General features: G+C 40.5%; 3 protein-coding genes and 2 long non-coding RNA genes across 8 annotated transcripts; 1 reads left to right on the top strand and 4 right to left on the bottom strand.

The window, feature by feature from the left end:
- Nucleotides 1-16,788: 16,788 nt before the first annotated feature.
- On the bottom strand, nucleotides 16,789-17,373 carry LOC146718180 (uncharacterized). Its single transcript, XR_014920741.1, has 2 exons — nucleotides 17,054-17,373; nucleotides 16,789-16,963 (listed from the first exon to the last, which is right to left on the bottom strand). It is a non-coding gene; the product is annotated as an uncharacterized LOC146718180 (long non-coding RNA).
- A 1,600-nt stretch (nucleotides 17,374-18,973) lies between these two features.
- Nucleotides 18,974-20,021, bottom strand: LOC146718179 (uncharacterized). Its single transcript, XM_085432281.1, has 2 exons — nucleotides 19,417-20,021; nucleotides 18,974-19,374 (listed from the first exon to the last, which is right to left on the bottom strand). The coding sequence occupies exons 1-2, from the start codon at nucleotides 20,019-20,021 to the stop codon at nucleotides 19,032-19,034; spliced, it is 948 nt and encodes a 315-aa protein (XP_085288407.1). The 3' UTR covers nucleotides 18,974-19,031.
- A 58-nt stretch (nucleotides 20,022-20,079) lies between these two features.
- On the bottom strand, nucleotides 20,080-21,082 carry LOC146718178 (uncharacterized; the record flags this gene model as incomplete). The annotated part of the gene is made up of 1 exon (XM_085464663.1): nucleotides 20,080-21,082. A coding segment is annotated over exon 1 (891 nt), but the record flags the coding sequence as incomplete, so codon positions are not given.
- A 291-nt stretch (nucleotides 21,083-21,373) lies between these two features.
- LOC146718177 (uncharacterized) lies at nucleotides 21,374-22,864 on the top strand. The gene is made up of 3 exons (XR_014920618.1): nucleotides 21,374-21,727; nucleotides 21,916-21,978; nucleotides 22,329-22,864. It is a non-coding gene; the product is annotated as an uncharacterized LOC146718177 (long non-coding RNA).
- Nucleotides 22,865-22,904: 40 nt separating this feature from the next.
- LOC146718176 (G2/M phase-specific E3 ubiquitin-protein ligase-like) lies at nucleotides 22,905-26,647 on the bottom strand. Of its 4 annotated transcripts, XM_085432077.1 has the most exons (7): nucleotides 26,501-26,647; nucleotides 25,467-25,921; nucleotides 24,955-25,239; nucleotides 24,444-24,667; nucleotides 23,958-24,158; nucleotides 23,654-23,843; nucleotides 22,905-23,401 (listed from the first exon to the last, which is right to left on the bottom strand). In XM_085432077.1, exons 3-7 carry the CDS (start codon nucleotides 25,133-25,135, stop codon nucleotides 23,094-23,096), a joined length of 1,104 nt encoding a protein of 367 aa, XP_085288203.1. In that variant the 5' UTR covers nucleotides 25,136-25,239; nucleotides 25,467-25,921; nucleotides 26,501-26,647; the 3' UTR covers nucleotides 22,905-23,093. The 4 variants fall into 4 exon arrangements, with proteins under 4 accessions (XP_085288203.1, XP_085287960.1, XP_085288118.1 ...); XM_085431834.1 differs by having other exon boundaries at nucleotides 24,955-25,921; XM_085431992.1 differs by having other exon boundaries at nucleotides 24,955-25,562.
- Between the last annotated feature and the right edge of the window lie 962 nt (nucleotides 26,648-27,609).

Raw genomic sequence — 27,609 nt, 5'->3', positions numbered from 1 at the left:
TAGCTTCCTTGCTGCAACTCATCCTGTCAAACCTGCAGCTCGAAGCCTTCCCTTCACACTTGAAATGGAGACTTTCTTACTGAGACGACTATTAAGCTGTGCTTGAAGCTGTTGTCCTGTGAGCCACCTATAACACAAGCTGTTAACTCTCAGAAACTTGTCCTCTACTTCTTTCAGTCAGAGTTTGCCCCATTTTGTGAGTAGCACCACTTTCCTAGGCTTGATCAACCTCAACCTTGGTCAACCACTCCAGAACAGCTGTAAATTGTCAATCCATTTTGTGTTCCCTGAAAAAAAAGTCTTATTTGTATGATTCTGAAATGTACATTATTTTTCAGTTTTGGGTAACCTTGCCTTTTTTTATCCTCTGGCAGTTCAGCACTTACCTTTGTACCATTTCAAGCTATTCATTGGAGTCAAACGACTTAAATTGCAATAAATAACGGGGAAAATTGGGGGGTTCTCAAACTTTTGACCAGTAGTGTATAAACGAAGCCCTAATGATAGCTATCAGCAAAACTCCACATCGTTTTATTCTGTATTTTACTGCAGAACATATCAAAAGCTAAACATCTTCCATTAATAAAATAAATTTAGAGAATTGTGCAACCTTGGAAGCAGGATGTGTTCTCTAAGTGCTTTTTAAAAATAAGTGCTTTTAAAATATTAATATGAACAACTAAATTTCACGTCATTTACTTAGTTTGTCTGTATTTCAAGATAGTCACAATGTTTCATCTTTAAAAAATGTTCAATGAACTTAAAATTACAGGGGGTAGTTCCATAATTAATCAGATTTGGCCAAATAACACCTAACAATCTACCTTTCCTGTCTTATTGTTTTATGGTGAAAACTTTGCAATGACAGTTTTATTTTTCAGCTTGCCAAGGTTTCAAGGTTGTACCCTTGGGTCCAGTGTGACTGAACAGAGTTGTGTTGAAAAAAAGGGGGTGGGGGGACAAACAAAGCGATATAGGGTAAAGTAGGAGAGGGAGAAAGAAGCTGCAGAAGGAGACTGCGGCCAAAGTAATGAGCGTTAGAAAAGCAGAGTGAAGATGAAAAGACTGTTTTCCATGTTTTATTCATATAGTTTGTTTTTAGCCTGTCGGCTCACATTAAGTCCTGTGCACACACACATACACATCTGTATTTATAAGAGCTTGCTTAATATAAAAAAAATGTGCTGCTGAATGGCACTTTACAGGACAAATTGTTTGAATCTTGGTTGGAAGCCACATATAACTGATTATTGAAGTACTTTCTATTTTTCCACTTTATTCTAATGAAACTGAACAGTCATTTTATGCTATGAAATGGATTAAATTGACATATAAAGTGGAAAATTGAGTAAGTGGTACTGATGACTCCGTCTTCCTTGATGTCAGTGTTGTCATTATCTTCACTGGCACAAACATCAAATTCTGTTTAAGTGCACAAAAAAAAAACTTTACAGTGACAAGGATCTTTTGAATTGAAGGAGGATAACAGAATTTGTAGGGGAAAAAACTGCCTTGTGATTACTTTCTTATGTACAGATAATTTATTTTTTAATTACAGCACTCTATCATATTCACTGTATAACACAAGAGCATTATTAATTATTTTTTGATGCACAGATTTAAAACACCTACGTATCAAAGAGAAAAATGCATTCTTTTGTGGAAACACTAATAGGTTCAAATTAGTATCACATGCTGACCAGCAGGTGAATAAGACTAAAACCAAAACACCACGAGTTGGCAAACTTGTTTTATTTTTTCATTGTTACTTTATGCTCTTTTATATCTTCTCTGCTTCCCTCAAGGCTGCCCTTCCCTGAATATATTCCCCCCAGATGTTTCTTCCAGTTAAAAAGCAAGTTATCCGGTTGTTCAGTGATGACGCGACGAATCCTACTTCCGGGTCTAAAGTAGTCTGCGTTTAATATGGCTTTTGTGTTGTTAACATGTTTAATGTTATGTATTTTCTTCTATTTGATCTCAAAAAGCTCCTAAAACAGTCAGTGATCACTGTTGACCTCCCTCGGCTTTTATTACCGCTAATCATTTATTTAAGCTCAGTTTTTAAAACCTTAGGATGTAACTACAGCCCATCCCATGCAGCAGTATATGAATGACTAACCTCGTATTGTGGATGGATTATCTCAGTTGTTCTCCTGGCTGAAGTTTGGTCCTTTTACAGCATCCTGCCATGCGATTATATTTGTTCCTGACCACCGAGAACACTCACGTTAACTTTTATCGAGTGGAAAAAAAGTTAGCTTGTTTATATTATGCTAACATAGCTGTGTCGCTAGCGGTCACGTAGCACATCATTATATACCAGCTAGCCAAACTTCAGTAACCCTACAAACGTCACTGCTGTTTAGTTTTCTGTCTTCATTTATGCTGGAAGTGATAGCAGAGCTGTACGTTTTAATTTGTTTCCAAAACCCCGCAGTCAGGACATGCTATATTGTATTTAGATAGAAGCTAGCGAGCTAGCGACCTGCAGCGGAGTTTAGACCCAGACACGGCTAGTGACGTCAGACTGAACAACTGGATTCCTTTTCACAGTCGCAAAGTTATTGGTATGAAGTATTAAAAACAGATAAAAAGATTTTAAAAAAATATAAAAGAAAAAATCAGATAAGTGCTGTTTTAAATTGGTGCTATATACATAAAACTGAAATGCATTTGTCTGAACTCCAGATGAAGCAAAATGCAATGTTATTATGTCAAAATATAAAAAAAGTGATACATTTTGTTCACTTTGAGTCAAATCATCAGTGTTAGTGGCATTCAATAGTGGCATTCTCATCATTTATATTTATATTTGTGTTTATAATTAAGCAGGCTAAAACAAAAGCCTTTACTCTCATTTTTACACCCTACTTTGTGTCTTACAGTATCTTCAGTGTTGGGCAAGCTACTTTGAAAAAGTAATTAATTATAGTTACTAGTTACTTCTTCAAAAAAGTAACTGAGTTACAATATTCTAAAAGTAATTAATTACTTGAAAAGTAACTATTGCGTTACTTAAAAAAAAAAAAAAACGTTTAACCCTCTGGGGTCCAGGGTATAATTGGCCATTTTTAACTACTTTTGATTTTCCCTCCACATTTAACCTTTAAAAACGATTTACTTTGCCTTGTTTGGTATCATCCTTTTCAGCACAACCTTACGTGTCTGAATTTACAGTTGTCTTTTCATTTTAACATACTGTATTAACACAATTGATCTAAAATCAGACAAAAAACATAAAATCAGAGTAGAAAAAGTTATATTTTTTACTGAAACAACCACAAACATGTTTAATGATCATATTTCACAACTTTAAATGCAAATATAAATTGTCAATTTTAAAATCCTATGCACAACCTTTGCAAACAACAAATGCATCCATTTACCTTTTACCTTGATTTTTTTAAATAACCACTTCAAATTATTTACAGAACAATCAGCTGTTCTGCATTCAATAAGATGCCACACAAACTATTTGTGCCACTCCAAAAAAATAATTTCTGTCCACTATAAAGGAGAACATCACAGCCTGATACCTGCAGGTGTATCACTCCTGTTTCTACCTGGAGACAGCAGTCGTCTCATTGTTCAGACGCCCTTAATTTGACGCGTGCACGTTCGCACCTCGACGCGTGTCTAACACAAATCAATCGCGCGTCAAAATATGCAAAGAAATTACTAAACTTCATGAGTGTATGCACTCACTCCAAGAACCGTATAATTATAAATATGAGCGTGGTGAAAGTTGGGCAGCACACTAACATATTTTGTCCACTCTGTGTGCTCGTAAAGGTCTAACCCTTTCACTCCTCATATCTTTTCTTTGACTTTTCATCAAGTCTGTCTTTGTACGGACCGGCATTGTTCTCCTTCGTTTTGTACATACCTTTTTTGGGGGGGCAGAGAAAAAGCAAGAAGGTATTGGAACCAGAGAATTAACGTTTTGCGGTGCTGCAAATGCTTGCGTTTGATGCATTGCTTTGATTGTTTTGCCACTAGTACCCGGCATGCAATGCGCGAAAGTCAAGTGGCCTGTCAATCTCTATTAGTATATTTTGTCGTTAGTATAATATGAAATAAATTCTACATGTGTCAAGTCGTGTACCAACATTTGCTGTGTAGTAGAACTGAGACATTAGTCATTATAAACATTTATTTGAAATAATATTAAAATTCTCAAACAGAAAAACATTAAACATAAATATATAAAATATAAGTATTTACAGGAAGAGAGACAGGAATAAAAAGACAGGAATAAAAAGGACCCAGCTGCTCTCCAGAGCAGGAACAAGGCTGAGGAGGAAATGCTCCGTTGGAGACTGGCGTGGCCTCTTCAGGGACACCAGGATGGCCAGCTCCACCGCCGATGCACCGTCCCGGGACCCGTCCCTCATCTGCCTCGAAGCTGTCCTCCTCTGTGGGCCTGTAAAACAAGGCTGCTACTAGATTTTCATTTTCAACACTGAAAAGAAAAGAAAAAACAGGATATAATCAGATTGGTTTTAGATATTTAGTAAAGGTGATCACAAGGGAATCCAAGCGAGTAAAAAGCTATCAGAGCTTGCTGTACATCTGATGCTACAATTACATACCTGTGGGTGCAGCAGCAGGAGCAACAGGGGATGCTCTGCTGCAGAATCAGTTGGTTCTATCAAGACAATATTAAATGTTAACAGGTTGAAAACAATAATCATAGAGAAGTATATACAGTGGTCCCTCATTTATTGCAGCAGGGGTTCTCAGAATAACTAGCCCCTCACCACACACTTTTTCCCCACACACATGAACATTAGTCACAGTTCTTACAAGTTGATTCTCAAAGTGCAAACCTTTGTAGAATGCAAGACGAAAAAGTATTATTATGCCGCGTTTTGTCTTCATCTGCCTGCCACTTTCGTGCGCCTTTATCCCTCGTGGTGCAGGTGTGTATTTATAAAGAAGGTCATAGTTATGGGTGTTTTTGTGCTGTTTTTTCTATTGGACGTGATGGTTATCAAAACCAAACATGATAAATTTGGCAAGCGCAGGAGACACGACACGGAGGAGATTTGTCAATCAGGCTGCAGAATGCAATGCTGTACTGTGCAATAAAAAAATCAGCGAAAAAGCGAAGCAGTGACGGGTGAACAGCGGGACCACTGTGTGCTGTTTATTAATAAACAAAATATATTCCTATATAACAACATGCATAAAAGCAGAACGGTATTTGTACATCAGTGGGAAAATAGCAGTGGCTTGCTAGCTTTTGTGCGGCTTCCCCGGGTCAGTCAAAACTTTCAAAAGAGAAATGAATGAACTTACCAGGTTGCCCGATCTCTTCACATATCTTCCTCCAAGCTCGGTCCTTTATATTCCTGTCTCGGTACACAAAGCAGCTCCGGGTTGTTTGCTACAGCGTTGATTAGCCTTTCCTCCATATTGAATGAAGAATGAAGAGCTTTGACCTAGGTCAGAGCCACGTCATCAGGCTCCTGATTGGTTGTTGTGGCGCGAATTGACGCTGGAGTTCAGAGTTTTCCAACTCGAGCGGCTGACGCGATACCCACGTATGCCCAAAATGCAACACGAAAACTGACGCGCGTGGTTTTATTCGGGAGTCAAACGCGACAGATGCGCTACACTGACGCGCGTTTTCGTGAGCAAATCTGCTTCCGAATTAGGGGTGGGTTTTAATAATCGATTAAAATCGATTCTGGCTTGGATAGCGTGATATCGATTCATTAAAATCCTGAATTGATTTTTTAATATAAATGTATTTTGCCCGAAATTCCAGAATCTCAGGTGAAACGTCACAACTGTAACTTCAGAGGTAACGTTCATATGTTGATTAATGGTTTTCTTTCGTTTTTGATGTACTGTAGAATATTTTTATAAAATCCCAGGCCAGGAAAATCACCTTCATGTTTTTCTGTGTTTTATCTTCAGCTACTTTGACACAAAGGCATATGCTGTGATGCTCACACCTTTGATAAAGTCTCGAAAGTGTCAGCTTCCTTTTTATAGATACAAAAATATGTAAATGTATTATCTGAATTATAATATTTCTGACCGAGGCAAAATTTCCCCGATTCAAATCGAATTGTGGATCGAATTGAATCGAATCGATTCAGGACCTTGTGAATCTGAGTCGAATCAATTCTGGAAATCAGTGACGATACCCAGCCCTAATAACAATGTCAGTCATACAAGATCATGTGCAACATAAAGCTACACATAAACAACAGTTGCACCATAGCATACATAAGTGTGCATCAACTAATTACAGTGAAGCAGCTATAAATTAGTGCTGGCTTGTTTGGGTGAAGCCTCCTCAAACGCTGTGTGCCAATTAATATTTGAAACAGCCTCTTCTAAATCTGCCTCCATGCAATAATTTTGGGTATTAAGGTTTTATTAAAGAATAGACGTAGCCCAGCAGTATTAATGAAATCAATTGCAGTTCTCTGAAATAATTACCTCTAAAGGGGAGGATGAAAGCACAGAAATGCCTTTATATACAAAAAGTACTACTCAATTGTGGATATTTAAAGAACTGTTCAGATTTCTGTTTATTTATTTATTCTTACAGGTGCAAACATGTATGAATAATACCATACACCACAGCATTTGTAGACTAAGCAGTCTGCTTATGCAGTGCTTGTTCCTAATTGGGCTTTTAATAACATCATGGTCGGATTCTTTACACCAACAATGTAAGGGGTTTATTCTGTTGACATCACAGCTTTGGAAAGTTGACATTTCTGTCAAATCTCATGAAATGCTGTCAGATGCATTGATCTAACACTTCCCAGCATTTTACTGACGTCAAATGTTATCACCTAATTGAATGACTGTCATTAATTCTAATGTCTTTAGTTATATATAACACCCTCTTGTACCAAGTCATAGACAAGATGATGCGTTGCTTTCTGGCCTGATCAGTTTTTAATAAGCAGAAATTGTTTTTATTCTAATTTCTTTCAAGTAGTTTTAAAGCTTTAAAAACGGAATTAAACTGAACTCATCTCTCCAAGGTAAAATCATTTGATTTATACTAAAACCGCAGTTTTTACTTGTTTCAAATTTTGTTACCCTTACAGAGATGGAAGTGGAAATACTCATTTTCATGTATCTGTACATTGGGTTTTTTTATTTATTAATTTTTTCTGAGCCCTGCGACAGTCTGGCGACCTGTCCAGGGTGTACCCTGCATCCCCCCCACAACCCCGAAAACGACAAGCGGCAGAGAATGGATGGGTGAATGTTTTTTTCTGACCTCTTTTCATTTTCACTCATTTTCACTAGAAATTTAAAAGTTACGTGTTTTGAGCAGATGTCTGTAGCATTAATGCTGTGTTGCTGAAGTTATGTTGTTTTAAACAGATGCACTTTGCTGCAGAGCAGGACGGTTGTGGTCAATGTTAGATTGCATCAAGGGTAGCAGACATCGATATAAATTTGAGCTGATGATTCCCTCACCGAATTCTACCTTTACTAGATTTATACTGTCTTTATACTGGGGTTAGAAATCAGACATGGCAGCTCATGTAACATCTGCTTCATTTTTGCTGAATTCAGTTGTGTATTGAATGTCAGTTGAGACTCTTACAGGAGAAGCAATAGACCTCTGCTGATCAGACCCTGTACACACAATCTTCTGGAATAAACTATCAAAATTAGTGTAACTTATTTAACTTGTGACTCATACCCACCACTCCATCCCTGCAATAAATCTTAAGTTTTACACACCTGATAATCACTCATAAATCTCTGACTACTCATTTTGCTATTTATCTGTGGATGTAGTGACCAATCTACAGGGTGGGCCATTTATATGGATACACTGTAATAAAATGGGAATGGTTGGTGATATTAAAGTCCTGTTTGTGGCACATTAGTATATGTGAGGGGGCAAACTCCTCAAGATGGGTGGTGACCATGGTGGCCATTTAGATTTTCTATAGGAAGAGGGCCATGTGACACATCACACTTATTGGTATTGTCACAAGAAAAACAATGGTGTGGTTTGTTTCAACGTAACTTTAATATCATCAACCATTCCCATGTTATTATGGTGTATCCATATAAATGGCCCACCCTGTATAATGTAGACAACAGCAAATAGAGCTAGGTTTGTTTTTTGTTTTGTTTTTTTAAATTCCCCTTGTTTTTTTTCTGCGTGTGTTTTACAGGTTTAAGATGAGTACATTTATAAGAATTAGAATTTAATTTGAAAAAAGTTTGCATTGTATTAATATTGTTATTTTATATATTATGATTTATATTTATATTATAATATTTTATTTACATTATTATTTATTTTAATATGGCAGGTTAGCTTCAGAGGTTCAGTTAGCTATGCACGAAAATAGCTGATGGGGGAGCTTCTTTTTAGGTTTATACTTAAATTTCAGAGCCTTAACATTTTTTTCAGTTTCACTTTCATATTTTTAAATATGAGTACTTCTATTTAAGTGAAAAATGTGTGTACTTTTACCACCTCAGATTCATTACTGTTCATCAAGGCAGCACCACCTAAATGAGGGAATAACATTCTGCTGAGCCAAAGTAGCAGATGAGGTGGCCTATGGGGCTTTGAAGCGTGATGTCACGGGGCGTGGCCTCCGAAGCGCCATTTTAGCAGGCCAAACAAAGGGCTAAAGGAGCGCGAAAGCATCAGCAATCGCACTTGCTGTGTTGTCGGTTGTTAGATCGCACGATCAGGAAGGGAATAAGTTGGAAAATGGGCTCTCTTTTTATTGTTTCCCCACCTGGAAGCAACGTGAGGGAGCTCATGTATTGGATGTTACCAAAAGCAGGCGTCTAGCCTGGATAGCAGCTGTGAGACGAGCTGATATCCAGTTCTCTACCATCCAGAGATATCTGTTGGTGTGATCATTTTCATTCAGGTAAGTTCTAAATAAGTTCATATTACTCTTTATAATCTGTTAGTTTTATTTTCAATGCGCTCTGAGGTCATAGCAAATTAGAACAAACATCCTAATGAGTGATTTTGTAGATATACGTTCTATTTATAGAGTTGCTAATTGTTTTTCATTATTGCAGCAATGAAATCCAGCCTATGAAATGAATGAAACAAATCCTGACTGGGTTCCAACGCACTTGGGGCACTCCGAAACCTCTGCTTCAAACAACATGCTACATACCACCATGCCAATCAGATTCTTCCATGTGAGGGTGAAGAGGTGACCCTTCTGGATAAGATGGTGAAGGTTTGCTGCGTTTTGGTGAACATGTGCCCCAGTGTGGTAGTAAAACCAGGGAAAAATGCTCGTGTTAAATACTCTTGTGCTGTTTATGTAGTGATAAGTTTTCAAAAGAGACAGTAAATTACAGATTGCTTGTAGTGGGTAATATTATTTAAATGCTGTCATGATTTTATGTGAACATTTTGTCATTTGTAAACTATAAACAACATGGATTCTACATTGCTGAAGAGGAGAAGTCTATCTTATGGCCAACCACTGACTGTATCTTGGTCTTATTACCCAGCAAAACCCAGCATGCAGGTTCATCTGTAACAGTCCTTGTGCCACAGATCAACACGGTTGCTTCTACTTTAAACAGAAGAGCAGTTCCATGGCTGCAGGTCTCTATGACTCCGGCCATACAGGTGCAGTGGACGGCTTCAACCTTCCCTGTGATGCTCACAATGACCCATGGCTGCAATGCTGGTTCATTCAGTCTTTGAGAGTGCAGGACCTGAAACACACACAGACAAAGTTAATTTAAAGACAAGAACTTTAATGAGCCAAGGCTGACACAAATGTGTTTTATCTACTTTCAAATCTATTTATCATAAATGTAACAAATAAAATGTTTAAAACTTTAGCACATACATGTAATTTTTAAGCTTTTTATGTATCCATCTATAGAATGCTGCATGGCATATTCTAAATCTGCCTGGGTTTTTTTGTTTTGTTTTGGGGTTTTTTTAATCTGCCAGCAAAAAATGAACCTAAAGTATGTAATGCAAGCAAAAAAGTAATGAAAGCATAAAGTTCGACTTTAAGTGACAATTATGAATCACTTAATATGATTAGGAGATTCTGCACATCATTAATCAATGTATAAAACCAAAACAGAATGTATTTTTAGTGACACAGGACATAAACACAGAAGCAAGGTGTGTAATTAGGAATATTTATAATAAATATGAATTAATTAGAGCAATTTGTTTAACCATAGAGAATGACTAAGTGCTTCATGACAATGTCACATCAATGCATTAAACTCACTATGTTATCCCTCTAACAGAGCTTCCACATGTTCTCACTGTAATTTCCCCTCATGAATGAATTTATGCTGCACTAATCTGAATGTTCGGAGGGAAATCAAACTCATTTTACTCGCTGTACTCAAGCTGATTTACCTTTGTTTGAATGACGGCGAATTCACAACGTGGAGTCTAAAATTCGCCAAATCTTGTACCCAACCATTGATGAATTGGATGTGCACCTCCAGAGATTTATAATTGCGAAATTGGTTAGCCGTGTATGCGGTGACTGCACAGGTACGAGAATATATCAGGCTAAGTCAATAGCAGTTCGTCTTCAGGGTTTCTACTCCACGGCCGTATTTCATACGGGTCCACATTTCCAATGCACGCTATTTTTTGCAAGTACCGTCTCTTTGCATCTGGACGCAATCTGTCTCTATAACGCCCTTTTTCTTTTGAGCTGCTTTTAAGTATGCTTCATAGCAATCTTCCTTCCAACACAGAGTGTTCGTTTTGATTCGTAGCCTGCTAAGATGGTGCCACGCTCCCACAATGCATCACGGCATAACGTCAACTCCAAAGCCCTATAAGCAATATCGATAGCAACGATAATTGGCTGAATATTTGTAATAACTGTACTTTAACAGAATATTTAAATGTATAAAGAATGTTTACTTTGTTAAGCACATTGAGCTTGAGAATATTAAGTAGTTAAAGGGAGCTCAACTTTAAACATACGTAGCAGTAATATTAATCCTTTTAGTGCTGATGAGGAAAATCTTTTCTGCAAAATATCTATTTTTACTTGTGATTGTTAACAATTTTCCAGTGGTACAGTTTTACGTGTAAGAAAGTGTTTTCATGGTGTTGTTGCTTTCCCAAAATATATGGTTTGAAAAGTTCCTCCACAGCTATTTTTGATATTATCATACATATTTATTACATATTTATTTATTTATTTAGCAACACAAGCAATATTATTTTACAATTTATCAGCCAGAAATAAATCCCGGTAGAGTGCAGACCAACAGTACAGGCTGTAAGTTTCATTCTGGTTCAGTTTATTTTGTTAAACTGTTAAACTACATGCCACTGGTGTACATATACAGTAAAGTTAGAAAATTCGCTTCACTTTAGGAGCTTTCTCACACAACAAACAAGTCATTTTTTACATATACACACACGCAGCCAATGTGTGCACTCAGAAAGTCAGTCAGGGAGCTCCTCCTTTGACTGTTTGTGGCAACAAATAAATAAATAAAAACTGTCAAATTTCAACTCATGATAAGATGAAGATCTGCTATTGTTAAATCTCAACTCAACATGCTTGTGGGATAGAGCAGCATGTTGGAGACAAAAAAGAAAATCAACACTGACTTTCAAAAACGCCGCTCCCACTCCCCAACATTTGCCTACCTCGGGCATAGTTTACGTTTGTGGCATCAGTGCACCTGTCATATGCTGTACTAGTTTGTGGATCTTCGCGTGAGCTGGAGTTTGACTAGCTGTTTCCCCCCACAGTCTGCAATAAAACCGTTAGAATGGATTTCCATAGGGGTGTGAGCTATGTTTAAAAGACAGATCTTACAAAATAACACCACATACCAACAAAAAAATATTATTATTGATTATTGGACAGGCCTCAGAACACTACTTCCAAGATTTCCATCCATTATTCTGCTTTTTTTTCAGCCAACAATGTGCTGGACTTGTAGTAGGATGCATGATGGACATGGTATCTGTCTGTCACTGGGGCAACACACTGACAGCCATTCACTTACTTTCACACCTGACAGCTTGAGATTTACTAAACCTACATGTATGTAGACTATGTGAGGAAATGGCATACCCTGAGGAAATTCATTGACATCCAAATTCCACAGTGAAAGGTCCCACTCACCTACTGGTTAAAAAAAGAGTACCTACTGCTGCTAAAAATGTAGGATATTCATCCTGGAAGCCAGCAGTTCTTGTCACACATTGTTTAGCCATTCTCACCTGCAGGGGATAAAAATGCCGACACCATACGTCAGGCAAATCTTTACAATTAACAACAGAAAACGATCCAAGTTGCATTTTAATGAAATACAGATTAGGAGAAGGAAATCAGTCTTGTTTATTTCCCCTCATAAATCATACTTATTCATCTTTGTTTCACTGTGTTTCTCCCCATTCACTAAAGCAAAGAGAGCAAATATTATTAATATAGCTACTCTACTAGTATGGGAAAGTTATTATTCATATTTCTGACCAAGAACTGGAGTACCTAGAATTGTGTTTCCATTAGCATATGAACAGTAGGGACAGTTACAGAGAATAGTCGGCCATCAATAAACTTTTTTTATTAAACTTTAGAAGAAAAATACATTTTAACAGATAAATAACATTATTGCAGGGAACAAACACAAACAGGCTATGCAGTCACACTCAAGAATACTTCATTCTATCTCTGTATACACCTACGCAGCCAAGTTAAAATTATTGTTCAGTTTTTTGCAAATAACTTCACTTTACTTACTTTTCTGTTAGAATAAAATGAAGATACTATCCTGACCAGAGGCAAAAAACACCAAATAAAAAATGTGGCTTTGCATTGTAGATTTGATTGCCATAATATTACATATCACAACCAAATGTCCAGTACACTGAAATTCATTTCTGGAAATTTTCCCAGGTTTTTTTTTTATGATTTTTCTTGTCAAAAAGTGATGGGCACACAGAGGACTGTTAGGACCCATTTTAAGTCCAATTTTTACTGGAAAAGTCTGCAAAGTTGCACTTGTTATTTCCAAATGTGATATTTTGCTTTCGGACATACAGACACAGCAGTTCTTCTCCAAGGAGTCTGCAGATATTCCTCCTTAAATTAGTCAGAAATGAGCATCTTTTGAAACAGAAAATCATGTTTGTTTGTTTTTTGTTGGATTTTTTTGTTGTTTTTCTGATTAGAAGCCAATTCTGCAGAATTTTTGGCAGCTGTTTTACTTCATAATCTGAGGCACAAACCCAGTTTGGCAGCAGAAAGTGTGAGAGTCTGAGAGAAAACAGACTTCTGTAAGACAGTATTTGAATGTAAAGCAAAGGGAGGGTGGCTATCTGCTGATAGACTCTGGTATAATGTCTCCTCTTCTTTTTTCACCTTACCTTTTGCATCTTAAGCCTCCGTGCGTACTTGTCACACTGCCTCAGGATGCTGCAGCACTCTGTGTTGGAAGGAGTGTGTATAGGTGAAGAGACATGGGTGTTTGTGGTTTTGTGCCTGCCCTTTTGTGCTTCTCTGTATGTTGTTGGGCTTGTGTTGAGAGGGTTGCAAGAAGAATGGTGTGGGTGTGTGTGTGTGTGTGTGGTGGTTGGGGGGATTGTGTGGAGGGTTTTCTAGTTGCCTCAGCAGCCTCTCGCTGAGCATCTTAGCTTGATAAACAGAGAGATTGGAAGAAGGTTGCAAATGCCTCCAGGAGAGAAATGCTGTGGTATCAAAGCTCTCTCTCACAGTGTTCTCTCTTACACACACAGACACACATATTCACAGATGCAAACAGAAAGCAAAACAAAACATAGACACAAAGGCACACACACACACACACAACTGAGTAGACCTACGAATACACACACACACACACACACTCTTTAGAGCACACCCACATGCTCTCATGGGTTCTTTATCTGTGAATCCCACCTGACTGGCAAGGGTTTAGTAGAACCTGGCAGACGGACAAACTGGATGATCTGTAGGGCAGAGAGAGACATAGACAGAGAGAAAAGGAAGGACACAGAGGCCAGACGCAGACAGAGACGACAAGTTTTGGATATTCTTTAATGAACCTGAGGCTAAGGCAAAAAAAAAGAGATAAGAAAGGTCAAGCAAGGGAAAGAAGCGAGGTGGAGGAGTTTGGAAGTACAGAGCTCAGCAGAGAGCAAGGTGAGAGGCAGAAAGATCAATGACCCAATGAAGAGAAAGGGTCAAAGATGAAAGAGAGAGACAAAATGAAAAAAAAATACGACAGAGTGGGTGAGGCAAAGACGTGTTTGGAAAGGATGAAAAGGTTGGCTGCAGGAAGGAAGTGACAAAAAGATATTCTCTGGAGATGAGGAGAATACATAGTGAGAGATGGTGTGTAGTGTAGCAGATGTCACATAACGAATCACGGGGTCCGGCAATATGGGACAGCAGGATTAAATAACTGGGGGACCCAACCATTTCAGATGAAATAGCTGGGGGGATTTCCTTGCATTCTTCATAAAATGATTACTGTTGTCAGCTCAGTGTGCAAGGAACATCATTTAGAGGAAATCTAGACATTGTTTTCACACTCAGCCTGGCCTGTAACAGCAGATTGTTACGATGGAAATTTAGTGTTTAATTAGCTGTTGGTTTAATTAAACATTTTATTTTTAAAAAGCATGAAAATACTTGCAGAACACATTTACATGCTTGTTAATTGTAAGACACTTGTGCAAATACATTTTGGAAGCTGCAAAAGAGTAAAAATGAGAAAATGTGTGGTAAAGAGAAGGAGAGAACAAGAAATTTCTATCATGATGAATAGACAGACAGCAAGAAAGTTCTAGACTACTGGCAAACCTGATTTAATGGAGTTATCAAGTAGCACGTAATAAATGAAATTGTGGTCTTTAACACCACTGCCAATGAGCATGTATTTAAATGTGACTAAGGCTGAAATAGGGCGATCGTGGCAATGGTGGCTCAAAGAGTTGGCAGTCCGTCTTGTAACCCGAAGGTTGCCGGTTCGAGCCCCGGCTTGGACAGTCTCGGTCGTTGTGTCCTTGGGCAAGACACTTCACCTACCGCCTACTGGTAATGGCCAGAGGGGCCGATGGTGTGATATGGCAGCCTCGCTTCTGTCAGTCTGCCCCAGGGCAGCTGTGGCTACAACTGTAGCCTCCACCAGTGTGTGAATGTGAGAGTGAATGAATAGTGGAATTGTAAAGCGCCATATAAATGCAATCCATTATTATTAAATAAGTAGTAAGTCTTTAGCAATACAAAATCAAAACACATGATTTCATATTCATAATCTTATAAATAGAGGTTTGAGACACTTTCTTCATATTTGGGTAGATATGAGAACTGCCACGGCGAGTGAGAAGAGCCGTGTGGAAAAGGTAGAGGAGGATCCAAACGCAGGCAGGTGTGAAGGTGATTTATTGAACACGAAATATAGAGAGGCAAACGGCAAAATGGAGAACTAAACTATACTGGGACAACTAAACTACTGAGCATGAACAAGAACACAAACCTGAACATAAAGGAAGGAAGACGATGGTACTTGATGATGACAGCAGGGAACACACGAATGAAACATGGTGGCTACACAGACGGACCAGCAGCTACAAACACAGAAGACACGACTTAAGAGAAACACAGGGAGATTACACACAGGTGGGGGACACAGCTGGGAGTCATTAACGAGACGAGACAAGAGGTAAAACTGAACACACTCACATGAGACGCAGACCTTCACAATAAAACAGGAACAAGAAACCAGGAACAAGAAACCATCACACTAAGACGCAGACTCGACACTGAGAGACAGACAGAAAATGACACATGGAACTAGACTAAGCAGACACAACCGAAGAACAAATCCTAAACACAAATAAACAGAAACATGAAACTCTAATAATAAACATCATCATCATCATTAACACAACAAGAGAACAAGAAAACAATCTCTGATGCAAAATTAAACCAAAACATAATAAACTCAAAATACTGGGTAGAAACTGACCTAGAACCGTGACAAGAACACATGAAATCTTAGGCTTTGAGATGACTCATTCATCTCAATTATTACTCAGAGCACTAATAAAGGCGACCAGCAGTTACACAAAAGCACTGCTGTGAGGTGAAGAACGGCTTATTACTGTTTTTCCAGCTGCAGAGTAGTTTGCTCTAGCCTCATCCCCTCCTCCTATTGGCTAGTAACCCCGCCTCCCCTCACAGTGCCATCACTCTTACTGAATCTGCCTTCTCCTTTTTTTTCCCTTTTCCATCTCCATCACCTGTACCTCCACTTGTCACTTTCCACTGCCTCTCTTCAGACCTTTTCAGCACTCTTCTCACTCGTGCCTTTTCTGTTTCTGTTCACATTTTTCATTATGTCCCCATCTAGTATTTGTCTGTTTTAATTTACAATTCAAAGAAGCTGGTGTTGGCAGTGAGTAATGATTGCCAAGATGGGAAGCATCCCATCATATAAACAAATTCAGCTAGTAATCATAATGTGACAATAGCAAATGTTTGAATAACGGTGCAATAATTAGCTCATCAGTCAAAAATATAATTGTGTTAAAAGTACAAACTGATAAATTTTTATTATTATTATACATCTTAAATATAAATCTGTTTTTCCTTTTTTTTCCCTCTCTCTCTCTTTAGTATTGTAAACCACCTCCAACCATGCATAATGAAGTCCAAACTAGTGTATCACCAGCAGCACAGAAACAGCTTCAATTTCGATTTTTAATACAGCACATCAAGAATGTCACGGTATGGCATGGCACACCGTGGAAGGAGTGGGGAAAGGAGGACCCAGGCGCGGTGCTCTATGTATAAACAGTGTGTTTATTTACAGAGTGGAACAAAAACAACAATAAATCCCCGTGTTCTCCCAGACTCCCGTGTCGTGTCTCTGCGTGAATAGTTCGTGTCTCTGTGCTCTCCGCTCCCGTGTCAGCACCCCCCGGTGCTCGCTGCTCTTCGTGCCTTCCACGCTCCTCCTGCGGGAAACAATAGACGCAGCCGTCAGGACACAAATAACCGCGGGCATACACTTACACACATTAACTCAATTCAATGGGACGACTAACGTGGAGTCTCAAGGAATGATCCCGCGTCGGTGGGAGCTCCAAGACTCTCTTAAGTAGCTCCCCCGACGAGGCCTGATCAGCAGCAGGTGTGTGGCTTCGGGTGTGGCCAGTCCCCTTGCAGGGCCACACCCTCCAGGCCTGACGCCGCCTATAAACAAGTGCTCAGCCACCCACACACACACATATACACAAGCACAGGGAAGGGGGAGCAACACCAAAATACACAACAATAATAATAGTAATAATATAATACATAACTGCTCAGGGATCCTGGGTCGCCCAGTCCCAGGACCCTGACAGTACCCCCCCTCTAAGGGTCGGCTCCCGACGACCCCAAAACAAAAAACAGCACAACCAACCCAGGGCGGGCGGCTGGGGGAACCAGGGGCCCGTTCTTCGTACGTCGCTTACTACATCCAAGATCAAATCATCGCGCTAACCGTGAGCTCGCTAATCCGGTTCCCCGAACACACCTGCTGTTGACGATTACTACAGCTGGACGCAGGAATGTGACATCACTGGGTGTCGTAAAAGGGGCTACGCATCGATAGTAGAAACATTGATCGTCAACCCGCTGATTGGTCGGCGAAAATGTCGAAGGGGCGTGCTCGGTATTTTCCGGCAGCAGAGCAAGAACTCATGAGTGAGGGATTTCAGGAGTTTCAGAGTTTAATTAAAACGCAAGAGAACACTGCAAAGGCTGCAAAAGCAAGGAGAGAGGGCTGGCAGAAAGTTGCTGACAAATCAAACTCGTAGGTAATTTAATAATAATAATAATAATGGATTGGATTTATATAGCGCTTTCCAAGGCACCCAAAGCGCTTTACGATACCACTATTCATTCACTCCCACATTCACACACTGGTGGAGGCAGCTACGGTTGTAGCCAGGCTGCCATATCGCGCCATCGGCCCCTCTGGCCAACACCAGTAGGCGGTAGGGTAGATCTATCATATGACACTATATTGTCCAATATCATATGGCATTATATTATATTATAATATGTTATATTATATCCCCTTTCACATTAGAGCCACAACAGGACCCACAAGAACATGGGAACAAGTAAAAGTGGAATACAGGAGTATTCTACAGAATGGTAATATTTATCTCTTAGATTGCTTTGCGTCTCTTGGCAAGGTAATACTGGCCTGTAATACTCTGTTAGTTTGTTCATAACAGCAACCAAGAAAAGGGCAGAGGAAAAAAAGACAGGTGGTGGTCCTGCACCCCCTCGTCAACAAGTTGGTTAAGTAAATAATACCCTCACGGGAATATCGATATCTCTCTATGAGCACACTGTCGCGCTGAGCTAAAGGATCCTGTCTATCCCGCAATATACGCTGAATTCTGAGGACTCTCCTTATCAATCTTGCACCTTCCGCAATGGGTTGGTCGCGTAAACGGACAGGACATGGCTGCGACAGGCTTCCCAAATCCACCTTGGCTTTTATAGCCGTGGTCTCTCATCTTGATTACACGAAGTAATTTACAATTACTACTCTGAAATATGAATTACATCTGTAATAATCACATACATGTAATAGAATGTTAATAGTACATTTCCCTTTTTTAGGAAATGACCTGTATGTATCTGTGTGACATCAATAAAAGGATCAAGTGCTGCATTATCTTTAGTTACATTGATGTTATTTATTTATGGTGAAACAGTGGTGGAATATCGCTGTTGCTTTCGTATGAATGAAGCGGACATACCTGCGTGGCCGCGATCTAATCCTGTTTACATAAAGTAAACCTGCTCCCGAGCAGGTTTACGCTTACGGCTCTGTTGCTATGACAGCAAGTCCCGGATGAGCTTCGGGGAACCGAACGATCCAGGATCACGCGAAATCGTCAACAATCTAATCCGGCTAACCTACTTAGCGAGGTACGAAGAACGGGCCCCAGGACGGAGGGCCAGAACCAAAACAAGCAAAAACAACAAAACAACAAACCGACCCAGTCCACAGTCTCAGAGTCAGACCGCGCATCCCGCAGCGGTGCAAAAAGAAAACGAAAAGACGCCACAAACAGTCACAGGCGGCCCATCAACACAACAAGAGAGTTCAGGGGGCCTACCTCGAGCCCAACGGCGGCGACGTAGCAGCTCCGGCGGACGGCCCCGGGTCCGGCGGCAGCAGCAAAACAGTTCAGGGGGCCTGCCACGGGTCCGGTGGCGGCGGCGCTGCTCCTCCGGCGGCCAGCCACGGGTCCGGTGGCGGCAGAACGGTTCTGGTGGCCTGCCACGGGTCCGGTGGCGGCGGCGCTGCTCCTCCGGCGGCCTGCCACGGGTCCGGTGGCGGTGGAACGGTTCCGGTGGCCTGCCACGGGTCCGGTGGCGGCGGCGCTGCCCCTCCGGCGGCCTGCCACGGGTCCGATGGCAACGTCGCTGCTCCGGTGAGCAACAGCGAGGCGTGGCAACAGGTCCATGACGCGCCGATCGCTGACGTGGACGCACCGGACGTGGACGGCGAGGAGGCCGCGCTAGACGTGGAGGTCCCTCCGGTCCGCTGACCTCCTCGGCCGGCAGCGAGAGCTCCTCCTCGGCCGGCAGCGAGAGCTCCTCCTCCGGCTCGCTGAGCTCCTCAGCTGGCAGAGCGGGCTCCTCCGGCTCGCCGAGCTCCTGCTCGGGCATGCTGAGCTCCACAGCTGGCGATGCGGGCTCCTCCGGCTCACTGAGCTCCTGCTCGGGCATGCCGAGCTCCTCCGGCTCGCTGAGCTCCTCAGCTGGCGGTGCGGGCTCCTCCGGCTCGCTGAGCTCCTCAGCTGGCGGTGCGGGCTCCTCCGGCTCGCTGAGCTCCTGCTCGGGCATGCTGAGCTCCTCCGGCTCGCTGAGCTCCTCAGCTGGCGGTGCGGGCTCCTCCGGCTCGCTGAGCTCCTGCTCGGGCATGCTGAGCTCCTCCGGCTCGCTGAGTGCCTCAGCTGACGGTGCGGGCTCCTCCGGCTCGCTGAGCTCCTGCTCGGGCATGCTGAGCTCCTGCTGCAGCTGGACGAAGTCTGAGGTTTCCCGAGCTTGCACTACCCCCCCGGGCTTTACGCAGGGTGCAAAGGCAGGCGGAAACTCCCTTGAGCTGGCCGAGGTAGGGGTTTCCCTCCAGGATTGCCTCGATGGCGTTTAATCCCACCACTCTTGCCCTTGTGTTGGTGGTGTGAGTTACCCAGTCCATCAGGCGTTGGACGCGTGTGAGGTCGCTCTCTCCGGACAAGGCCGCTGGAGTGGGTAGTGGAATGGAGGCTGCTGCTGGTGGAGAAGATGGCTGAGCGGGTGATGTGGATGGTGAACAGGATGAAACTGTAAGCGGTGAGGTAGATGTCGCGGGGGATGATTCAGCAGGTGACGATTGGCTGAGGTACAGCGACCAGCTGGGCTGCGCTTTGGCTACCGGCTGGGCAGCTGGCTGTGCCGCAGCTACAGGTGGCTGCTGAGCAGGTAACTGAGCCGAAAGCGGACGGGCAGCTGACCGTATAAACATAGCCCCAGAGTAAACAGTTGAGGTGAGTGACGATGAATTGTCCATATGACTCACCACAGCCGGCTGTTGAGATGTCTGTGGATCTAGCTGCGGTGAGGAACGCTGGCGGCGCGAACGTCGTTTCCGTGTCGGCGTCGGGGCCGGCGTCTCAGGCAGTGAATCCACCAGCTGTCCGAGCTGGTGGGCAGCCTGAGGAGGAGAGTGGAGGTGGAGGGTGGAAAGTAGGAAGTCCAGGACCACTGCATTAAGGGAGTCCACCAGCCAGGGGAATTTAAAAAGCATCTCCTGCAGCCGCCTCTCCACGGCGCGATGCAAACCTTCCGCTGGCTTCTCCCACCACACCTCACATAGGTGGTACACTTCGTCCATAACTTCCCTCCTGAGCCTCTCCTCGGAGACCGCTGGGTCCATTAGAGGCGGGATCATTCTGTCACGGTATGGCATGGCACACCGTGGAAGGAGTGGGGAAAGGAGGACCCAGGCGCGGTGCTCTATGTATAAACAGTGTATGGGGCGCCGTTTGTAAACTGAAACATGCCGAAATTAACAGCAACATTTTTCCACATTTAGCTCTAAATCTTACAAAAACATGTTTTTTCGAGTCATTTTTTACAACATTTAGTAAAATATTTGTAACTTTTCATATTTAAAACAGGATTTTAAATGTTAAATCTAAATGCTAAATGTTAAATGTTAAATCTAAATGCTAAATGTTAAATGTAAATATTATATTTAAATGTAAATGTTAAATGTAAATATTATATTTAAATGTAAATGTTAAATGTTAAATGTAAATATTATATATAAATCTAAATGTTAAATGTTAAATCTAAATGTTATATATAAATCTAAATGTTAAATGTTAAATCTAAATGTTATATATAAATCTAAATGTTAAATGTTAAATCTAAATGTTACGGGAAACTAAATATTTAGCTAATATGCAAATTTATTGTACGGGTCAACGGAAATACCAAAATAAAAGCTTCAAGAAAACCTCCCGCGCTAAAGTGTGCCGGTCGCGGTCAGGTTCTGTGTTTGCGCTCCTCTTACGGTCACTTTTGACTGCCATGAGCTGCTTCGACTATTCCCTACCAGCATGTCCAGCGATTTAGCTGAAAACATTGGAAGAGCCGTTTTGTCGGCCATCCAACGATTCAGCGGTAATGCACCCTCGACCTCACAAACGCCGCAGCACTTGGTAAGTTTATTGTATAGCATTTTGGACGGGTTGATAGCAGTGTTAGCAAAACTAGCAAAGCTAAATTACTTAGCTAGTCCTCAATTATTTCATTTGGTAGGCAGCAGACAGAGATCGAACATCATACAACTCTATTTATTTATTTGGTAGGTAGGTAACAGTCGTTCTTGATGTAAATGTTTCCTTAGGAATCCAGCAATGCACCTGGACCAAGTAGACCTGCCGTCTCCACTGGGATACCATACTGCTCGGTAGGCCTTCTTACACATATCATTTAGCTGACTAATTTCTGTTTTTTCTTTGGTGTAATATGTCACCTTAAATTAAATCCTGTCAAAGTAATGATTCTGATTCTACATACATTTCATCTTCTTAGGGTCCATCACTAGCAGTGTCACATCACCACCAACAACATTCACAAGTTTTACGTCATATTTTATTACTGTTTTTGCTCTGAAGTGTCTTTTGATTGCTCACTTTCATATTTTAAAACTATTGATAAAATATTACTCTAGCTAATCTGTCACAGTACAATTGCCTCAAATTACCCATCTTTTGTTATAGAATTGTGCTCATTGAGATTTTCTGTGCCGTGTTCTAGGATGGTTACCAAGGAAGGCTTCAGATTTCCAAAGAACGGGCCGGCTCGCCGAACACAGCAGTATATTTTTAACAAACTTGTAAATGTGTGACCTCAACCACAGGATACCAGCGATGTTCTAAAGAGTGATGACACTTAATATTCTTAAATGCTGTACAGCAAATGCAGTTTTTGTACTACTGCAGAAGCCCCTCCCCTCTAGCAGTGATGCCTCCTGCCACATAAGGACTCAGAGTTAATGACTGACAGTGACTCATAGGCTATTCAGAAGGCTACAACCAGTTATTCAGATTGAAGTAAAGATCAAATTCACACTGTAATACAGTATAACAGTGAAAATTATCAACACTGAACAGTCAGTCTTTAAATCAATTCACAAGATTATCTACAGTATTGTTTTAATCATTGTAAAGTTGCAATAGTCTTAATAAATGTTGCTGTTAGATGTCTAAGTAATCCTGGCTTGTTCTACAAAGCATGTTTAGTATACTCTGTGCATAAACTGTTTTGAAATGTCCTTGTTTAAAAAAGAAAAGCTTAATAAAATTATTGTATTACACCAGTATTGATTTGTCGTTGAAAATACAGAGTTAGCATTTTTATAAATCTATTGAAGCTTTGAAAATTATTACATTTCAACATTAAATGCAGTCAGAATTTATTTCAACTATCTTGTATGAAGCAAAGTTACTTGAAACTACAATTAATGAACAGGATTAGAGTTAACAAACCCACCATTTTAATTTCACTTTTTTTGGAACATGTTTAGATGGTGCTGAATAAAGCTCCATTCATGAGTGCTACTAAGAAGCAGTAATGAAAAGCATCATCATCAGCCATTGTTGTTTCATTCACAAAAAGCTGAAGCTCATTTGCACATGTGTGTGCAATCGGGAGATGTTTGCTTTCATCGTGAATGAATGTTATTTTAGGAGCTGGTTGAAAACCTATGGCTGGAACCTTGCTGCTCCCGGTGGCAAAAGCCAAGATGTGACCAGGCCTCAAAGCCTTCACAAATGCCTCTTCATCCTTGGTAAGAGTCCTTTCTCCAAGTGAGTCTCTCAGCTCTTCATCTAAAAACAAAGAAAAACCACCGTTAACCTGGGGACACTAAAATAGTTAAAGCTTGAGCTAACAACTAAATGATGGCTAATGTTTTTATAAAAAATACAGAGGTTCTGTCTTTGCCTTGCTTGTCAGTTGTAAGCTATCATACATCTTTATTCCTGTTTTGTGTGCGCGCATGTGACATAAAAAGACAAAGTTTTACTTTAGTGTCCCGAATTGTTTCATGGCCAGACTACATTATGTGAATTTCTGCTTACTTTCGACACACTGGAGAAATTCCCGAAATTTGACCACCATCAGCTCCTCTCTAACTCTTCTGTTGCTCCCAAGGACAGAATAGCTTGGCCTGAGAACCCCAGCAATTAAACTGGCTGTCAGATCTTTGTCCTCCCCCGATAGGTCAAGCAGAACACGCAAACTGGGGTTCTCTCTCAGGAGTGATAAAATCTAGACAGAAAAGTTTAAATAATGGTTAAATTCCAGTTTTAAATATAAAAAGTAGCTCACTCTAAATGATTATAAAATAATGACCAATTGATACAGAAAAAATATAACTCTCACTCCATAGTAGGACAAGCCATCAGTTAGTTGATCGAAACAGCTTTGCCGTTGCAGAACTGCAAGGTATAGAGCTGCATTTTTCACAAACAGATCTTTATTGGCCATGGTGACTGTGAGTGGAAGACCTTCAACTTGATATCGCCATGAGTCGCAGCAGCTGACTGCTTCCTCCAAATCATGTTGAGTTGTTGCATTTACAACCTAAATATTTAAGAAAAACACTTTAAATGTTTGTTTTTTACCAGTGTACACAAATACTGCAGATGGTTCATTTTAATTGGACTCGAAACGTTTTTGTTTTGGTTTATTTGGCTGTATTTCACCAATATATTTTTTTTTTAACAAAAAGGAAACAAATTGAAAATATAATACATGGAATTGCCTCTAATAACCAAAAGTGTATTTATTATATATTATAAAAGAAGACCAGAAGACTTGTGAATATAGGAAATATTACAATATTCTTGTTATAATATTGCAATTCACCTTTTTCAGATTCTCTCTTAACTCAGGGTCACCTATATCATCCGGTGTTAGGTGTACTTGAAGAATGTCTCCTGACACAATGTAGTCTACTACATGTGGAGAGAGAAAGGCAGGTGCTTCTCCACCTTGCACTATTATCGTGGACAACATCCTGCCAATGGTTCGATATACTCCATTTTGCAAGTGTAGGATGTTAAATTTCAGTGTGCATCCATTTGGTGTAGCTGAAAAATAACACACAAAAAAGTATATTCTGTACAGACCCCAAACTGATATCTTGAGATTGACAGACAAAAATGTATTACTTTTTTTTTTTTTACTGTTTCAGACACACAGAACATAACAGATTTATTATCTGTAGTCATTTATTAACTTGTTAATGTTCTGTCAAACAATGTTCAGATCAGGTGGTTGTTGCGTTTGTAACATTATAAAAACGAGTGTCGTCAACAAGCCTTTAGGCCTTGAGTAAGTAAGTAAGTTAGGATTTCACAGTCAAACTAACTATTACCTTCAAAAGCACCACTGTCCTGAAAGATGGCCTTCACCAGTAAACTCCCGCCTTGGCCCCCCAAGGTCAGCAGCATCTTCCTCTGTATCATGTTCATCGCTTGCAAATGTGACATAAAGCATCTCACAGCTTTCTGCAAACTTGGGTCTCTTGAACTGACGCAAAGCAGTCGACCACACATTGGCTCGACTGATATGGAGTTGTCTTGTTCCTGGTGTAATGACTTTCTCACTATGAGCTCTAAGAAGACCTTCAATTTCTTCTTTGCTGAGCTTCTTAAAAGACCTATATAAAAAAGGGACAATGACAAACAGATCTTGGGGAAAAATGGAAATTTGCTGTACATTTGACTCAAGTGCACAGAGTTACAACATATAATTATGTTGTGATAGTCCATATTAAATTAGTCAGAAATGAGCAATTACCTTTGTAATTGTGTAACTGCAAAAAAATGATGCAAGTAAAGATGCAAATAAAATATTCAATTATCAAAGGTTACTTTCAAATCTTACCTTGAAATATGAACTTCACTCTGTCTATCAGACTCTTCTAGGAGGCTACGCTGAATTGCCTCTTCAAGAGCTTCATCTTCCTCCAGAAAAATAGGGCTAAGTAGATAAGAGATATTAGAAATCATAAAACATGTCAGCCTTGAAGAATTTCTCACACTACATCATTAAAAAAAAAAAAAAAAAATTAAATGTAAATCCTAAAGTTGCAGTCATTCAGCAAAAAAAACCCCAAACATGCAAATTGGAAACTTGCATCAAAACAATATCCTAAACAACATCTAAAATGAAGGATTTCTTTAACCCCTAGACAACAGCTTACACAAATTCTGCCACATTATATAGAAACATCTGCTGTCCCTCTGCCTGTCCCTCATTTTCACTCTCTTGAATGCAGCTCTCTGTTTCCTGATGCTTGGCCTCACTTTCACCTGGTGTTGTAGACAACGCATGATGCACTGAACAAAGGAAAGAAGGTCAGCATGACTTGCTTCATAATGTTAACAGCCTTTATATATCCTTATATTAGTTTAAGTGAAAGTTGGGCACATATTCCTCCTTGGCTGTAATCACCTGTGATAATTCGTAAACATTAAAATGGTAAATGGCCTGTATTTGTATAGCACTTTTACTAGTCCCCCCTAAGGACCCCAAAGCGCTTTACACACCCAGTCATCCACCCATTCACACACTGGTGAAGGCAAGCTACAGTTGTAGCCACAGCTGCCCTGGGGCAGACTGACAGAGGCGAGGCTGCCATATCGCGCCATCGGCCCTTCTGGCCAACACCAGTAGGCGGTAGGTGAAGTGTCTTGCCCAAGGACACAACGACCGAGACTGTCCGAGCCGGGGCTCGAACCGGCAACCTTCCGATTACAAGGCAAACTCCCAACTCTTGAGCCACGATCGCCCCAATCGGACAAATTAACGATGCTCTCATCAAACAAACCCCCCAGGAATTATTACGCACTGCAGTAACAAAATCTAACTGGTCATCGAGCTTAGAACCTCACTAGGTTTTCATTCACATCACATACCTCGTCTTCTCCGGCAGACTGGACTTTCAAAGTCACTATCAGACAGCTCTTCTGGTTCCTCCTGAGGGAAAAGAAAGCATGTTCTACATAAAATCAAATACAGTTGCACCAAATCACTGGTAACACAGAGGCACATGGCTGCACTAAAAACTGTTTACACCTGCTGAAATTGCAATATTAATTAATACAATTAATAAAATTATGTTTCGTGAACCTCGGGACCAAAAATGGTCCCGCCCCAAAAGTGCTCTAAAAATGTTATATATCAATATTTTTTTCTACTTTAAATTAGTCAATCTTTTAAAACTACTTCTGCTTAAAATATCCATGTCAAGTTTTAATTATATTTTCATTGTTTTAACCCTTTAAATCCCAGTTTTATTACATGAGCGCCCTGTTTTTTTAGCCCCAAAAAACAAAAAACTTGAATATTTTCCAAAAAAAACATTTGAGGTAATATTCAATTGTTATTATAATTAGGCCTTTAGATGGACTAAAGATTGGCACCAAGAGTCATTTCGATCGCCTTTTATTTTTTTTCCAGGAGCGCATTTCATAAAATGCACACTATCGACCACGCCCAAAAAGTGCTATAAAAATATTAAATATTAATTTTTTTTTCACTTTAAATTGGTCAGTCTTTTAAAACTACTTCTCCCTGAAATATTCATATAAAGTTTTAATTAATATTTCGTTGTTTTAACCCTTTAAATTACAAAAAAACTAAAAAAAAAACTAAAAAACTAAATATTTTCCCAAAAAAACATTTGAAGTAATATTTGATTGTTATTATAATTAGGCCTTTAGATGGACTAAAGATTGGCACAAACAGTCATTTCGATCGCCTTTTATTTTTTTTTTCAGGACCAGAAAATGGTCTCCAGGCGGCAAATGCTTCTCCTCTAGCCCGGAATCGGTGCATGCTCCCGGGTTGACTCGCGACGATGACCGGGGCATGTTGCGTCGGACCCCTTTTTCCAACACACACATCCGGTACCACGTCACAACAAATACGTCATTTCCTGTTGATTAAAAAAAAAAATCCAACCTCAAACGGTCCTGGGGCCGAAAATTGTCCCGCCCGATCAGCGGGCGAAGCCGCTGCAGCA

The sequence above is a fragment of the Copadichromis virginalis genome, linkage group LG1 (assembly GCF_057382275.1).
Source record: "Copadichromis virginalis isolate Kocher_CV1m ecotype Utaka linkage group LG1, C_Virginalis_male_GT1.1, whole genome shotgun sequence".
In the NCBI taxonomy this organism is placed as follows: domain Eukaryota; kingdom Metazoa; phylum Chordata; class Actinopteri; order Cichliformes; family Cichlidae; genus Copadichromis; species Copadichromis virginalis.
The sequence above is the reverse complement of the archived record's forward strand: the minus strand, read 5'-3'. Positions and strand labels throughout refer to the sequence as shown.